At 48.2% G+C, this 15696-nt stretch overlaps 1 protein-coding gene across 3 annotated transcripts; it reads right to left on the bottom strand.

Annotated features, from left to right (window-relative positions):
• Nucleotides 1–3596: 3596 nt before the first annotated feature.
• NOLC1 (nucleolar and coiled-body phosphoprotein 1) lies at nucleotides 3597–15492 on the bottom strand. 3 transcript variants are annotated; one of them, XM_075505029.1, is made up of 14 exons: nucleotides 15348–15492; nucleotides 15190–15245; nucleotides 14938–15059; nucleotides 13233–13348; nucleotides 12312–12453; nucleotides 11678–11781; nucleotides 10831–10981; nucleotides 9802–9942; nucleotides 9295–9384; nucleotides 7810–7956; nucleotides 7029–7589; nucleotides 6517–6629; nucleotides 6055–6135; nucleotides 3597–5768 (listed from the first exon to the last, which is right to left on the bottom strand). In XM_075505029.1, exons 1-14 carry the CDS (start codon nucleotides 15456–15458, stop codon nucleotides 5610–5612), a joined length of 2094 nt encoding a protein of 697 aa, XP_075361144.1. In that variant the 5' UTR covers nucleotides 15459–15492; the 3' UTR covers nucleotides 3597–5609. The 3 variants fall into 3 exon arrangements, with proteins under 3 accessions (XP_075361144.1, XP_075361142.1, XP_075361145.1); XM_075505027.1 differs by having other exon boundaries at nucleotides 14938–15062; XM_075505030.1 differs by lacking the exon at nucleotides 6517–6629 and having other exon boundaries at nucleotides 5630–5768; nucleotides 14938–15062.
• Between the last annotated feature and the right edge of the window lie 204 nt (nucleotides 15493–15696).

Consider the following 15696-nt stretch of genomic DNA (forward strand, 5'->3'; position numbering starts at 1 on the left):
CTAGAAACACAGAGAATGAAGAAAGCCTAGATCCCCAAAAGACCAAAGGGAGCAACCACAGCAGCAATCAGGTCAGCATCAGAATAACTCATACTTTGCACCACACTCAGTGGAACTGCTTCCACACAACAGCATCAGAAGTGCTCTGCTCATCCTCATCCATTTTGGACAAAGATTTATGTAGTTCCCAATCAGTTCCAAACTTTTGGGACCTTGGGCCATCTTTGACATACTTCCTGGATCATTGGAGTTTTATGGAGGAAGCTCTACAGGTGAGGTGGGAATCTGCAGGCCAGCGGGAGGGTGGCAGTCCATAGGTCACAGCCAGGGAACCATGGTACTAGGGAAAATACTGGCCCATAACAACTGAGAAAAGAAATAAAGATCTGTATCTCAGCTTGTCAAGGCATTTGAAACTACACACATCTTCAAGAACTTGAGCTGGGGGATGGTGTCAAACACCACATATCTGCTTCCCCACCTGGCCTCTCATCATACATTAAATCTGTCTGGGTGGTAAGCGAGAGCTTCCCCCCACTCCATATCCGCAGGCTTCCTGGTTGTCTTCTGGAAGGGACAGAGATGGTTTGTGGCACGACGGTGCTCTGCAACAGCAAGTTCTTCTGGACAGCCTTTTCCCCTCACTTGCAACACGGTTGCAAGACAGAGAAGCAGCTGATGCGAGGCTGTGCTCCTTGTCAGCGGTCTCAGGTCCGTAGCGCGGAAACACTTAAGAACATTATTTGTAATCCCTGGATGCAAGAGACAGAAAGGCTTGGGGCCATTTCCAAACATTCATGTGAGCCATAGACCTCGAGGTGAGAGCACACGACAATTCAGTGCACATTTTAGTCTTAAGAAGGGGTTATGTCTGTACGACAGTCAAGTTGAACAAGTTCTTGGGACTGCAGAGAAAATTGGAGAGATACAAGTGCACCAAACTTCAGAGAAGTAGTCAAGAGGGCTGGGGAAGAAAAGTCTTCCATTTACTGCCCTGTCATTTCAGCTTCTTTCTGCGGAGAAGTGCCACATTAAAAGAAGTCATTAAACACCCCAGAAGGTTGTGAAACCTTGTGTAGGAAGCACTGGGGATTGATAAAGTCCTGACAGACAAGTCCGATCACATCTGACAATTACAGAAGTAGAGAAGCTACAGATGAATCTTATCTTCAATAAAATAATTGACGCCCTCACGTAAAAAAAAAAAAAGAACCAAACCAAAAAGCACCTTGGCTCTGAGCACACCAGAGGAATGAGACCTGGCTGAGCTGCCATAAACAAGGGTTGAGGAGGGATGCATAGGAAGAGGAGGCAGAACAGGAGAGGGAAGACACTCCTGAGATCTAATCTCCTAGAGGAAGATGAAGAAAGTTACACAAAAGCGCTTTCAACATTTGTTCAGGTGCCAAGGCTCTGATCCTGCACAGTTAGGCAGATGCTTAACTCGTGCCTTCAGTAGCCCTGCTGAAGTTACCCAGGCTGCTCACACACGCGTCCTGGCAGAGCCAGGGCCAAGCCGACAGCTGGGAACTCAAACCGTTTCCCTCTGTCCTTTCCAGCAGCCGAGGAGCAGTCAGGTGCCTCAGCCATTAGCTCAGAAAGTTCAGTCCAGCCCTTCAGCGTTCACCCGCAGCGCGACTGGCAGCCGTGCGGCACCCGGCGCTGCCACCATCGCCTACGCCCACAGCTCACACCGAGCCAACCCCTCTGCGCAGCCCACCGACCCCACCGCCGCCGCGGGCACCCCGGGGCAAAGGGCCCTCCTCCTCGCACGGCAGCCGGGCAGGCAGCACGGCCGGCGGCGGGGCAGGCGCCGCAGCCCCTGGCCGTGCCCGCACCGGCGGCGGCGGGGCGCTCCCCAGGGCTCGCCGCGGGCGCCCCGACAGGGAGGCAGCGCGCACCGGCGGGGCCGAGAGCCGCCCCGGCGGGACGGGGGGTGAGGAGCACCGGCCGCAGCTGCCCCCGTGCCGGCTCCTCTCGGACGGCCCGCCCCGCACCCAGACCCCTCCGCCGCGCCTGCCCCGCCGGCAGCGCAGCCGGCACCCACCTGCAGCGAGTCCCGCTGGGAGCGCAGACGGAGCCGCGGCGCAGAGGCGAGGCGAGGCGAGGCGCGGCGGTAGGAAGGGAGGGGAGGGGAGAGGAGCAGCCGCCGCCCGCCCGCCTTCCCCTTTCAGGCCGGCCGGCGGCGGGCGCGGGCGGGGCCGGGCGGCGCAGCCCCAGCCCCCGGGTCGCACCCACGGGCCGCCCCGCCCGGCCGGGCCAAGCCGGGCGCTTGGCCGCACGGAGGCAGGGCGAGAGAGCCGGCAGGGAGAGCACGGAGAGCCGCCCCCGCCGCGCCTGCAGCCCGAGCAGGCAGGGAGGCAGCGCCTGGCAGCTCCCGCTTGTGTGTCCTGCCAGGCCAGTGTGTCAAAAGGGCGTCAAAGCATCTCTCCAGTGACCGGCGCTGGACCCTACTTGGACGCTCACGGGGCCAGGCCCCCCTCTGCGGGCTCTGTGAGAGAAGGGGAACAGCGGGCTGCACAGGCGTTAGTCAGGACAGCAAACCGGAAAGGACGGCGCACAGGGGAATTCGGAGGCTAGGGACGGCGTCCCACGGCACCCGTACAGGTACAGCACATGCCAGAGGGGGATGTCCTGTTAGTCCAGTTCCAGCATTAACCACAGCTGAAACTGCACCAGTGATGCACAGGCAGACTAGGCCGAAGTGCTCCACAAGGTGTTTCCTTTTCACCAGGACAGCAGCAGAGAGCAGATGTAGGTTAAGCCTGCCTAGCAGCTGCAAAAGCTTGTGAAGGGAGCAGTTTTTCCCTAAGCGTTAAGCGCATGGAAGAGCACACAGCTTTGCGAGTCTCACAAAGCATTTCCCTCCCCCAGCACTCGTTGCACTCAGTCAGGTGCTGCTCTCCAGCAAGACTCATTATACTCTTTGCAGCTGCTGCTAAAACTTCAGACAGCATTACACCTTCTCCTACAACATCACGCGCAAGGTGGAGGGCTATGGCAGACAGCATTGGTTACAGAGCAACTGACAGCCCAATCCACGTGGCAGTTCTGTTCATCCCAACCTTTCCATAGAACCATAGCACAAAGGGTAAAAATAGGAATTACACCTATTAGTAAGTTTCGTTTCTCTGCACACGTCATAGAGCAGGAGATCGCAGGGGACACAAAGTACTTCTTTTAACCAGGTATATAGAGAATTTTTCTGTTATACCCATTTGTTTCTTATTCCCATAGGCTGGTGCTACTTAAGTTACATTGCCAGCTGCCATACAGCTAACGTGGCAGCAATACTGGAGAAGACCTAACAAGATACTCTGGTGTGAAGGGACTCAAGCAGCTTCAGTTTGTCTTGGTGTAGGTAAATATTCTTCCACTTGTTTTCTCCAAATTTCTTGCAGAGTCACTCGACAGCCAGCTGCACAGGCCACCTTTCATTTCTGAAGAGCTGTTACATGCACATGAGCATGTAACTGAGGCAAGAATTGGCTGTAGGTAGGTGTAGTCAGACTTACCCATTCAAGAGTCAGTGCTGCATTACCCCCAGCACCGATACCCTCCCTTTTCCTAACGGCTATTCCACACCTTTAACTATCAGATCCACTCAGATTACAAAGGCAGCAATCTTTATTTTGAGACATTTGTATGCTCACACTTAAAATACCCCCCAAACATAAAAGTTTTTAAAAAGTTTAAGAGTTCCAAATATAAGTTCCCAATAAAAAGAGGGCAAATGACAAGTCACAAGCAAGATGATGTTCAAATCCCCAGGCAGAAAAGACTCTCGTCCCACCTTCCTTTGGCCTCTAACCTTTAATTCCTTGTAATAACTGTGGTCTCCTGGCCCCTCAGCACTGTAGCCTAAAATCCAGGCACCAGAGTGCCTGTGCACGCCAGAAGGGAAGTCCTGAAAAATGCTCATCGGCACAAGTTGCAGCTCATGTATATGGGGGCAGCTCATCAAGTCTCATCCAACCCCCAATTAGGTGACACTGCTTTGCACACAAATGTAGCTTCCCGTAATAACATGGCTCTTCTCATTGTCACCCTTTGAGGAGGGAATGGAAACATGGAAATCAGGCCCTGCATAACCTCTCTCAGTGGCTGGCAGTTTCATGCAATGGGTGAGCAGTTCTCACAGCCCACTACCGCATTTCCCAAACATGCCCTGCTGCTGTTCAATTCATACTGGCTATGGGCTCAGCAGACTGCTCCACAAACGAGAATTAGCTTAACTCACCTAACGGGAAAAAAGTAGTTGGAGGAACCATTTTCTAGCACATGTGAGTTGCACCAGAAATAAGGAGGCTGTCACACAACTGGAGGGAAAGCAAGCCCTCCTCTCAACAGCGGTAAGCCATTATATTATCTCAGTTGCTCATGAAAACTCAGTTTAGGCTGCAAGTTATTGAACTTGTTTGAGGCTCCCCATACTGAACATGTGCTTGTAGCTAACACTTCAAACCTTATAGCACTAGGCTTTATTTGCCTTAGTGCTATGGGGAAACTGGCATTTTACTTCTTGAGAGGGATTTAACAGATGGAAAACAGCTCAAAGAGCAAGTGATCCAATACAGAAAAGAAATTTAAGGCATCAATGATACATTCATCTCGACTCCTAACAAGCTGCACAGCACATTGATGGGAGCAAGCATAAGCTCGCATGTTTTATGTTCAGAGAACGAGAAGTAATGTCACACTGCAGTCAGAGCCTCTGAAACAAAAACACAGCAAAAACCAGAGCTGGGTAGAAAATAGGGCTTTATATCCTCTGCTTCCTTACCATTCCCACTGAGCCAAAGATCACAACCTCCATGCAGTCAAGCGTTTCTGCACATCTCCACTCCCCAGCTACATTCCCAATGAGAGTGTTATCGAGTGCCACAGTAGTACTACAGACCTTGGCCTTCTGACAACAGCCCCCAACTTGCAACTACAAACAATACAGCTACTCAATGACTAAGGCGTATTTAGAGTCTGCTTCTCCAACTACTCTGGTTAGTGGCCTCAACAGGAGTGGAAGGAAAAGGAAGGTAGGAATTTATTGCAAGGTGAAACCATAAAAGAAGGAAACAGGAAAGAGGAACCCTGTCACACTGCAACTGTGAACTTGAAATGTCAGGTGGGGGTGGGGATTACAGCCAGAGGGTTCAAATCAGTTGTTGCTCTTACAGTAACTAGCCAAAGGCAAGTTACAATACTTGCCATTTCACAGGTATCCAAGTTAAACTGGCTGAAAAAGAAGCGAGAGATTAAGATACAGGAGAACGATTTCTCTTTCTCCTACTAGATGGGCATGAAACTGAAATGAAAAAAATCACTGCCAGCCTTTTAAAATAAGACTGTAGAAAATTTAAGTCTTGGAGGTCACCCTAGTGGTGCCAATAACACCAGCTCAAGGATGGTTCCAAATTAGGGGCCTAAACCAGAATTAGAGATAAAAGGGGGAAACATCCAACCATTCTCCCACATCCCCACACTGGAGCTGCCCACCCCACAATGGGCTAGGGGAGGTAGCATTCCAAGCAGGCGTGACATCCATAATGTCCACATGCCCATCCAAGCCATTCTGGTGAGCAGATGGTTTATGAATTCCCAAGGAAACATTCTCAGTCACTTTCAAACTTGACGGAGTTGACTTGTGTCGATATAGTGCCCCCACGGTAGCTGCCTCGTTTTTTCTTTGTCTTCTCATGGCGGAAAGATTTGCCTTTAGTGAATTTCAGGATATTGTTAGCCTTCTCACCCCAGTCACCAGCTGCTCCTTTCTGTGAGGGATGAAAGGGGAGAGGAAAAAGAAATTCAGGGCAGTACCCAAGAGAGTACAGGCAATGCTTTGCATTTCATCCTACCCAGCAAACACCAGTACATTAACACTGGAGCTGGTACCAGTCTCCCACGCACCTCCTGCCGGCACTCACGCCCTTCCTAACAGCACCTCCTGGTGGAAAAAGTTCCCACCAAAAAGTCTGCCCACAAGCACACCAAGGCTGCTCTGCCGACATGTACTTGCAGAAGCCACGTGTTACCACTCTGGGCACTACCTAGCCCTACCTTTGCTTCAAATGAGTTATCAGCAACACGGGCATCCAGCTCAATCTCTTCTTCCTTTACGCGGCGGAATGGAGAGGCTGGCTGTTAAAGAAAACAAGATGCAGTAAGCGCATACACACATGATGTTCCCTTAGTGACAACCTCCTTCCCTCCTTGCCCTGCAAATATGGAGCCCTGTTCAGGTCACCTCAATCTTTAAGTGTTTCTCAGATTCATAATTCTTCCCCTTCTTCAGATCAGGCAGCTCAGGGATGCTCCCGTGCAAGCATATCCAATCAACCTTTCCCAGAATGTTATGCACATATGTGCACTCCTTAGGGTTCTCCAGACAAGGTTCAAGTGCTTGAGAAGGGAGCAAAAATACAAATAATCCTGTGGGCCCAACCTCCCCCAAAACAAGCTTACTTGTTCAGGAGGCAGAGATGCCTCTCCCACCAGTCGCCACAGTCCACACTCACTCACCCGTTTCACCTTGGGAACTGTGTGTGGTGTTTTGGCTTTGATCTTTGCCTTTTTACTGTGTGGTGTCTCTGGCTCCTGAACATCTTCCCTCTTCTGTTTCTTCCTGATCGTGCCTGTTAGATGTACAGCAGTAAAACTTCAAAGGGAGTAACTGCAGTGTTGGGGAAGGTAATGGGGCATCATCTATGGTGTCCCACTCAACACAGACAAGGTCCTGCAGCAGTCTGCCTTGCTGTCACTAACAATCTTGTGCATGCACAGATGGCAACTGGCAACAACTGTACAGAAATGTACTTCATGTTACCACAAATTCCACTGCCAGCAGATATGCAATACAGACAAAAAGGATCAAACCAAATTAAAAACTAGCCCTTCCCTCTCAGTACTGCACCAGATGGCATAATCTAATAGCACATAGAGATTAGATTGAATATTGTTTAGAAAAGGCTCCCATTCATGCTTAGCTCAGTAAAACTGCCCGACAGACCCACTTCCCAGACCGTAGGTAATACCTCCATTGACTTTTCCAGTCTCTTCTTCAGAGCTGCTTTCACTGCTGCTACTGCTGCCACCAGCTGGCTTAGACTTCAGGTTGTTTGCTGCTGGTGTGGAAGCTTTTGCTTTCTCTGTGGCGGCAGTGGTCTTAGAATTGTTCTGTGCCCCTTTCCCTGCCTTTTTGGGCTTCTCATCCTCTTCGCTGGAACTATCAGATGAGCTGCTACTACTACTAGAAGCAGCCGCCTTCTTCCCCACAGCTGCTTTTGCTGCCCCTGTAGATTTGGTGGCTGGCTTCACTGCTGGCTTCTTTTCTTCTTCTTCACTGCTTGAGCTATCAGAATCAGAAGTGCCTGCTTTGGGAGCTGGGGTAGAAGTTTTGGACACTGGCTTACCCACTTTGCCAGCTAATTTAGCTGGAGTGCCTTTCTTCTTCTCATCCTCAGAGCTGCTGGAGCTGCTATCTGAATCAGAGCTACTTTGTGCTTTCTTTGGGGCAGCTTGTGACTTCTTTGTTGCAGGGGTTGCTGCTTTAGTTGTAGGCTTTGCAGGGGCCTTCTTGTCGGAACTATCAGAATCTAGAATGGAAAAGAATAAGCAAGGCTAAGCCCCATTCCTTCAACATGAAGCTAACATACAGATTCAATGTTGATACACAGTGCACTTCATTAGCTGCTCGAAACAACACCTGCAATAGGTATTCCTATCCAACTGCACCCTCATACCCTGCCTAGAAACACAGAGGCCTGAGCAAGCACAACATGAATGTGGAAATTCTCTTTTCTCCTAACCCAATACCTGAGCTGTCTGAGGAGGAACTGGAGTCTTTCTTTCCTTGTCCAGGCTTGACAGGTACTTTTGCTGGTTTGGAAGTATGCTTTTTCACAGGTTGTTTAGCTGGGAGCTTACTCCCTACCTTCTTCTTGTCATCTTCAGAGCTAGAATCTAAACAAAACAAAAAGATGTTCTTTAAGTTAATAAGCTTCTGGTGCAAGTTACTTTAGTAATAACACATATATAACTCATGAGGAAGTGAAAAGCAAAATGGGTTGTGGCCCAAGGCTGAGTCACTAGATAACTGGCAATAACCAGCACTGATGAACACTTGAATGGTCAGGGGACAGCATCCATCATTCCACGTATCTGCTTTGTTGGGAGGAAGTGGAAACAAGCAGTTCAAGTTCTTTGCTAATGCATGCACAAGTAAGCAGATATTTGGAGAATAATGTAGGAGAAGAGGTACAGAATATGGGACTGGAGAAAGAGAAAGTACAGGTATCACCAAGAACAAACTCACGGAGAAGAAACATCGAGAAAAGAAGCTATGTGGTAAAGACCAAAGAACAGGCAAGAAATTAGGACATAAAACTGACAAAGCACGGAAAGTGAGGCAGCAACAGCACAGTATCTTGTTTCAGCTTTCTATTTCCTGTAGCAGATGTGTTTAGCAGCAGTCTGAGGATGGACTGGAGACTCCTGCATACAAATATGCTTTTGTATTGTGTGTCACAGCAATCTGGAATGCTAAGCCTGATCTATTCCAACATTTCTGAACACTTTAATAACAGTAATCAAAACCTTGTCTGTTTGTGAGAAACTAGGCAACAAAACCAGAAAAAACAGAACTCTTGCCACTTGTTGAAGGGTCACACAGTCTAGTGCTAGCTGTGTGCAGATAGACAGGCAGCTGCCACCCACAGTCCCTGCCATGGCACCAGAGATGTTGAGACATACAACAGGAGCACCATGAACTTGGAGGGGAAATGTAGCACATTGGGAACTTACATGGGAAATACAGCATTGCAAACTTTAAACCTGATCAACAGAAGATACAAAGCACACTGCCCCCGTTTCTAGGGTCACGTTAGGAGAAGGCATCTTTTGAGTCTATTTTGAACTTGGTATGGCGATAACTTTTTTTATTTCAGAAACTTCTCCCAAACACAGTAAGATAACAGAAACCAAAAATCTTAAGACACAGATCCTCAAAAAGTGTAACCATTAACCTTCCTGGAGAAACCTCATACACATAATGCCCCACCCTTTCCATCCGGCAACATGCAGACTTTTCTGCACTTGCCAATTGCCTCATTGGTGTCTCATGGTCAGAACTCCACTCTGCATAGCAGGCTGCTGTTTTTCAATTTCACATCTCGTTAGCTATGGAGACTGGGAAGCTTTCAAGCTCACACGCTAAGGATCTTAGCGGATACACCACTATACAGCAACCTGGCCAATAAAAACATTAACACAAAAAAATCAAAACATTATTTCTCGAATTACCTGAGTCACTGTCAGAAATGGATTCAGCCTTCTTGGTAGTCACAGCTTTGTTCTGGGGGCCAGGGATTGTTTTAGCTACTACTGCTTTGCCTGCAAAAGCAAGTTTAAAATTAAAAGCCACATCCACACCAAACCTTTGTCCCAAGATCCAAACCTTTCCAGATGTGAAAAACCTCCCTTCTCAGTGTACCAGCCATTCAGCCAGCACATCAGAAGCCAAGCAAGGACCTGGCCAACTGCAGTAACGTGCCTGGCTTACTCCTGCTAAACTAGATCCTGATGACTTTTCAACACATGAAAAGTAATCCAACCTGCACACAGTTTGGATCCACAGGTTGTACACAGTGGTGTTGTTTGGAACACCTTCAAATTACTCAGAAGCTTCCAGAGAAGCAAACAGCAACACAGACCAAAGTCAAATGGCTTTTCCAAGGAAACCAAGACATTGCCAAAACATGTCTGCACCACATAGTACGTCCTCTGCAGCCTCCTCTCCTCACAACATACCTGCTCCTCCCTTTGGGGGCACCTGCTCTGACTCATCACTACTGTCTGAAGAGTCACTGCTCTCGGCCTTTTTTGCAGGAGCCTTGGCAAGGCCTTTCTTTGTCTGCGTAGCTTGAGGAGGTGGTACAGCACTGTACTGACCTATGAAGAGAGACACAGCATTCAGATGCCTGCATGATAATGCGAACAGCACGTGAGATTTGTTGTAGTTAGAATAAAGCACTTCTGCTATTTGGTTCCATTTATTCCCCTTCTGTAGCTACAATCAAAGATACTGGCTTATAATTTGAAAGGTTACACTGACCCCACTGCTACCTCCTGTTTCTACTGTGAGTTTAACTCTCGTCTTGGGGTTCAGCTGACCCAACCATCTCTGCACAAGTTTTCTCTGCACTTTTAAAAGAATGGGAGCTTGTGTTGCCAAACTTTTTCAGAAAAAAACCAAATAGAGATGTTAGTTGTTGATTGTTTTCATTTACTGCCTTCTCAAAGCCTCTGGTTAGAGAATCAGACTGAGTTTTGAAGCTTGATCCTCCACTCAGATCAGCTCTCTACTGGAATCCTAAAAGTGCTATGCTGTATTGAACAGAGGCCCATTTAGCCCATCAGCTGGACTGCAACTGAACAGCCCTAGACACTTCACAAAAAACCTAAAAAAGCTTAAATTGCTGCAGTTACAGAATAACCAAACCACTGGCAAATTACTTCCCAAATCCTGGCAGACAGGAAACCTGCAAATAGTATGTACTTAAAGGCTACCTGAATAGAAGACATGCAGCAAACCAAGCAGAGTCTGTCACAGTCTCTCACTCCCCATCCCTTGCTGAGGGAGGAGCTGAATTGTAAGCTTAGACCCAACAGTACACATGACAAGAGCTGCTGTATTTCTGGTTCACGATACCACCACCGGCACCACCTGGAACCTTGTGTGCAGCAAGACTTATCTGTGCCCTGCACACACATCTCCTGGGACAGCGGGACTAGCAGAAAGCATCCTCCCATGTAGCAGCAATGGTATTTAGTACTTACCAGACTTTGGCTTTTGTTTTGCAGGTGGCTTTTCATCATCTGAGCTGTCAGATGAGTCCTCACTACTAGAACTTTCCTTGGCACGTTTGTTTTTTCCTGGACATGCTTGAGTGGCTGCAGGTTTCGGCAGAGGTGATTTCTTGGGAACAGCCTTATCACAAGAAGGAAATAAACACACATTAAAAAAAGAAGTTACAGAAATGATGTGGGGACAGCTGGATGTGGATCTTATTTAACTTTACCCCTCACTTAAGAGAGCAAATTTTGAAGACAAAGGGAGAAAGATTAACGAAGATTCTCAAATGCAAATTTTAGGAAACACATGAGCATCATGATCTTTCTGGCCACTCTGCTGCTGTTTTCTGCTGCATGAATCCCTAATGAGGAGCTCCTCTGACTAAGGGGCACAGAACTGACTGAAATGGTAGCAACTGCCACTTGATTAAACACAACTATGATTATTTTTGTATTGCAAAAAACATTTTTAAACACCCCCTAGTGGAAAACTCAAAGTTACAGATAGCTAAGCACAAGAGAGTCATGTAAAAGTGAACATATAATGGAGACTACAATATGGTTATGACACAATGAGATGTTTTCCTGTAAAAGGAAGGAGCAGAGGAAGCGGTAAGGAGGTATTAGGGAAGAAAGCCAGTGCACGGAGAGGTGCTAGAACACATAATCCCACTGTATAAAGGAGAAGGAGGTATAAGAGCCACAAATGCTGTGCTCAGCATCTGTGTAATCTGTGCCTTTGTCTACACATTTCACAGTCCCTGCAAGACAGAGATATACCCAGTCTTACTAGACTTCTACAGTTCATAAAGCTTTTCATGGTCTAATTTACCTTCTTCAGTGCAGCCTTTTCCTCATCAGAGTCTTCACTACTGCTGCTACTGCTTGATGCTTTTCCATTGACCACCTTGGCGGCCGCCTGGGCAGCTTTACTTCCTTTTGAGATAAGTAAAAAGGGACATTCGAAAATATGCTATGGTAGATGAGGGGTAATTACATTCAGCATTAAGTATCACAGAGAGAAAAGAACCACAGGAAGCCAATGGGGCAGATTAAGGCAGTACTGCAAAACTGTTTTATCCTACTGCATGCTTAGAGAAAGTTTCCAGAGAACTGTCCATTCTAGCTCATCAGAAGTTCCAGGACTAAAGCCTAAGTAAAGATCTTCCCTTCTCTTTGAGGGGAAGACACTGGCAGAAGCACAACTTAAGCAGTTAAGGTTGCTGATTACAGCTACTTATGCAAACAACGCAGCATTTGGGACCAGGTTTTTTTTTTGCAATCACTTCTACATCTCTTCCATGTCAGAAGCAGACCGGACTGGAGTGCAAATGGCAGTTGCAGCATATTTTCAGACTGCTATGTTAATACATATGCCTTTGCATGTAGGTACAGCCCCCATCACTCCTCCCCTGGCTTTTTTGGTTTTTTTTGCACTTTGACTCATGAAATATAATAAGAGGTACCTGATTTAGGTGTTGCTGGTTTTGGTGGCTGTTTCTTTGGTGCTTCTTCATCTGAGCTGCTTGAGTCAGAGCTGGAACTCTCTGCTTTCTTCTGAGGCTGGATTTTGGTTCCAGCTGGCTTCACCATGGGTTTTGCGCCTTTCTAAACAACAGGAGGGAAAACTGATTAGCCCTTGTAGCCATGAAAAGAAAAAGAGGCTAATAAGTGGGACACACGTACAGAGAGTATTAACAGCTGTCTTTCACAGAGGTTACCATTTTGACTTAGAAAGACCACTCTGCCCAATGGTTAGGGCCTGAAAATCCCTGGATAACAATTTTGCTCTGGGGAACTTCCCAGCAGCACATGGGAGACTTCCTTTGCACCTCAGTCTCCAGTTCTGCCTCCTCAAAATGGGGCAGCTTTGGGGCTGGCACTGTTCTCTTTCTTCTCCAAATCACACTAGTTTGAAGACTGAAAATACTGACTGGGCAACTCTGGTTGGTCTCCTCTAGTGTATGCTGACATCGTTCCCCCTCCCCCACTTCTCAAGACCATGACTGCAGCAAGAAAAAGGAAAGAGAAGATTCTCTTTTTATATATACACATATATGTAGAAAAAGATCAAATTTATTTTAGCGATTGTAAATAGATCTTTCTCTGCAAAAAAAGTAAGCCCTGGCAGTCTTAGCATAAAAGCAAGGAGCAGACATGGATATGAAACAAAGGGGTGCTGGACATGAAATTAATTTTTCATGGGACCAGTCCAAATGGCACACCGCCCACTACAGAAATATCTTCTTACATTGCACCTGCAGCAGTCTAGGCACCTCAAGGTTCAGGAAAAGTGAGCCCAATTTCAGAGAGAATTCTGCTGGTCAAATTTGCTAATATCCATCACTGCCAAACATACATTAAAGAGGTAGGAAAGAAAAGCTGACCTTTGCTGGCTTCTTCTCTTCCTCTGAGTCTGAATCATCACTGGAGTCCTCGCTGCTGCTCTGTGCCTTCTTGGCTGGAGGAACTGCTTTTGCCTTGGGCACAGCTGCTGCTTTAGCTGCAAATAAGGGACAGCACACACTGATGAAGTTAATTCACAACTTTCATGTACCTATATCCTGCACTAGTGTGTATCGGGGCAAAAGGATATACTAAGGTCATTAAACCATGACTGAAGTTCATAACACTGACTTTGTTCCTTGAGCAAGGTGCGGCAGAAGACTCCAAAATGGGTAGGCAAGAGGATAAAACCAATTCTAGATTTTATCTTTTTCACGTACACATTTAAGTGCAGACTTCTATCACCAAAAATGACACCCCACAAGAAAAGTGTCCCCACAAACTGAGATAATGTTAGCTGGGTCTGCACACCTTCCAGCTTACAAAAACCCGCCAAACAAGCACAGACTTCCAAAGAGAACCACGGCAACGCTGTGTTAATGTTCCAGACACTTTGCTTAACATGTCTTAGCCAGACCTACTCCTTCCTGGTTACTGATTGCTTTTTAATAATGTGGAGTAAATGCAATCATTTTGCCTGAAGTTGTATTTGCAACTGTCCTTATCAAATAAAAATCAGATCTAAGTGCAAATTCAGCTTTAGGATGGCTCAGGTTGAAGACGAGTTTTCTTTCTGTGTCTCTCCCTCTCCCTGTCTATGCCTTCTCTTCCACAAATCTACTGCTAGATACACACAAACTTGCTTACACTGTGATTAAGGCAAGGCATAAGAACAATTCCAGATAGAAAGGGAAAAATACAGCTCACCACATACCAAAGTGCAGTGGAGGGACATATTTTTTGATAGCACTAGGACACAGGCTTGAGAGAAAGAAGGGTAGAAACCTCACACAAGCAGCAGGTAAGGATGCTTGGCATTTCTCTGGAACTGGAGGATACTGTGTACAATTGCCCTGCATCAAACAGGTCACGGTGCCCACCAATACAGAGGAGCCTGCTAAATCCTAGCCGTGCAGGAGTTTTGTCAAATTATGGGTATTTTAACAAATGTGAAAGCACTTATAAAACCTGAATCAGTTTTCCTACAATAGCAAGATGAGAAACCATTCGTTAAAGCTTTCAGTGAAACAGAGTCCCTGGAAAATAGCACAGAAAAAAAATCATGAGGTAGCTACCTTCCATAAAGAGAGTACCAGCTCAATCTACATGCACTCAAAAACCAGTTTCACTCAATATTTAAATCAACACATAATTTGAAAGTGCCAAAGCAAGTAGAAGTAACCCTGCCAAGATATCCTATTAGCACGTGTTTGGAAAGCAGAATCTCAATACAGACAAGGTAATGAAGGTGCTAATTCAATAACACCTTCAAAACTCAATATAGCCTAATGCCTTCACCAGTCTCAGCCAAAAGAGAGAAACTGAATGGCTAAAACCTTCTAGCAAACACAAACCCTGATATGCTTAAATTATAACTGGATAAGAGATCCCCCTTAGCTAGGATGAACATACCTGATGTGTCATGTGCAAAAGGCCTGCCAGAAACAAGATCAGTGAATACAAACCCAGTCCTTGATAGCTGCTGAAGGACCTCAAATGAGCCGCTGAAGCTGAGCTCTATATCCAGGTGAGGAGCCAATGTGAAACACAACCCTGGCCTGCCCTAGGACTGCTCACAAACCCCACCTGGTTTCTTGGCCGGAGGCGTCTCGTCCTCCTCGCTGGAGCTGTCATCGCTGCTGGAGGACGGCTTCCTCTTCGCCTGGGGGCCGTTGGGAACGAACTTTCTCTTCTTGGCCGCTGGAGACCTACTGGGCGAAAGGCTGAGCTGGGGACTACGAGGCGAGGGCCAGACGGTGCCGGCGGTGGCCTGGCAGCGCGGCGGAGCCCACCCCCCGCCCCAGTAAGCGCGGCCCCCGCCGCCGGAGGGGCACTTACTTCAGCCAGTAACTGAAGATGTCCAGGAGGGAGGCTGCGTTGGGGTCCTGCTCCTTCTAGACCAAGGGAGAGGCCGCGTCAGTCAGTCAGTCAGTCAGTCAGCCAGCCAGCCAGCCGCCCCCCCCACCCCCGCGCCCCCCCCCGCTCCCCCCGCTCACCGCCGGCGCCTCCCTGGCGAAGGCGCGCGCGGCGCCCTCGAAGTGGTTCTCGCGCAGGAAGGCGAGCACGAAGGGGAAGAGGTCGCTGGGCACCGCGCGCCACTCCGCCATGCTGCCCCGCCGCCACGTGCTGCCTGCGCGCACGCGCGCGCAGCGCCACGTACCGGCGTGCGCACGCGCGCGCAGCTCCTCGGCTCCGCCCTCCCCGCCATGTTGGCCGGGACGTGACGGGGCGCGGTGAAGGGAGGGCGGGCTGCGGCGTGTGGGTCTTGGTGTCCGGGAACGGCGGCCTGCTGGCGGGGCCGGTCCTCGCAGGAGGGAGGCTCGAAGCACAGCCGTCCTCCCGGCG

This window comes from Mycteria americana, chromosome 6, assembly GCF_035582795.1.
Source record: "Mycteria americana isolate JAX WOST 10 ecotype Jacksonville Zoo and Gardens chromosome 6, USCA_MyAme_1.0, whole genome shotgun sequence".
NCBI classification, from domain to species: domain Eukaryota; kingdom Metazoa; phylum Chordata; class Aves; order Ciconiiformes; family Ciconiidae; genus Mycteria; species Mycteria americana.

Excerpts from the sequence above, each read along its gene's own strand:
- NOLC1 (XM_075505027.1), bottom strand. The coding sequence starts at position 15,458 with ATGGCGGAGTGGCGCGCGGTGCCCAGCGACCTCTTCCCCTTCGTGCTC. Across the intron at positions 6,630-7,028 it reads GACTGGAAAAGTCAATGGAG|GCACGATCAGGAAGAAACAG; the intron begins GTATTACCTACG and ends TACATCTAACAG. Across the intron at positions 5,769-6,054 it reads ATAACTCATTTGAAGCAAAG|AAAGGAGCAGCTGGTGACTG; the intron begins GTAGGGCTAGGT and ends CATCCCTCACAG.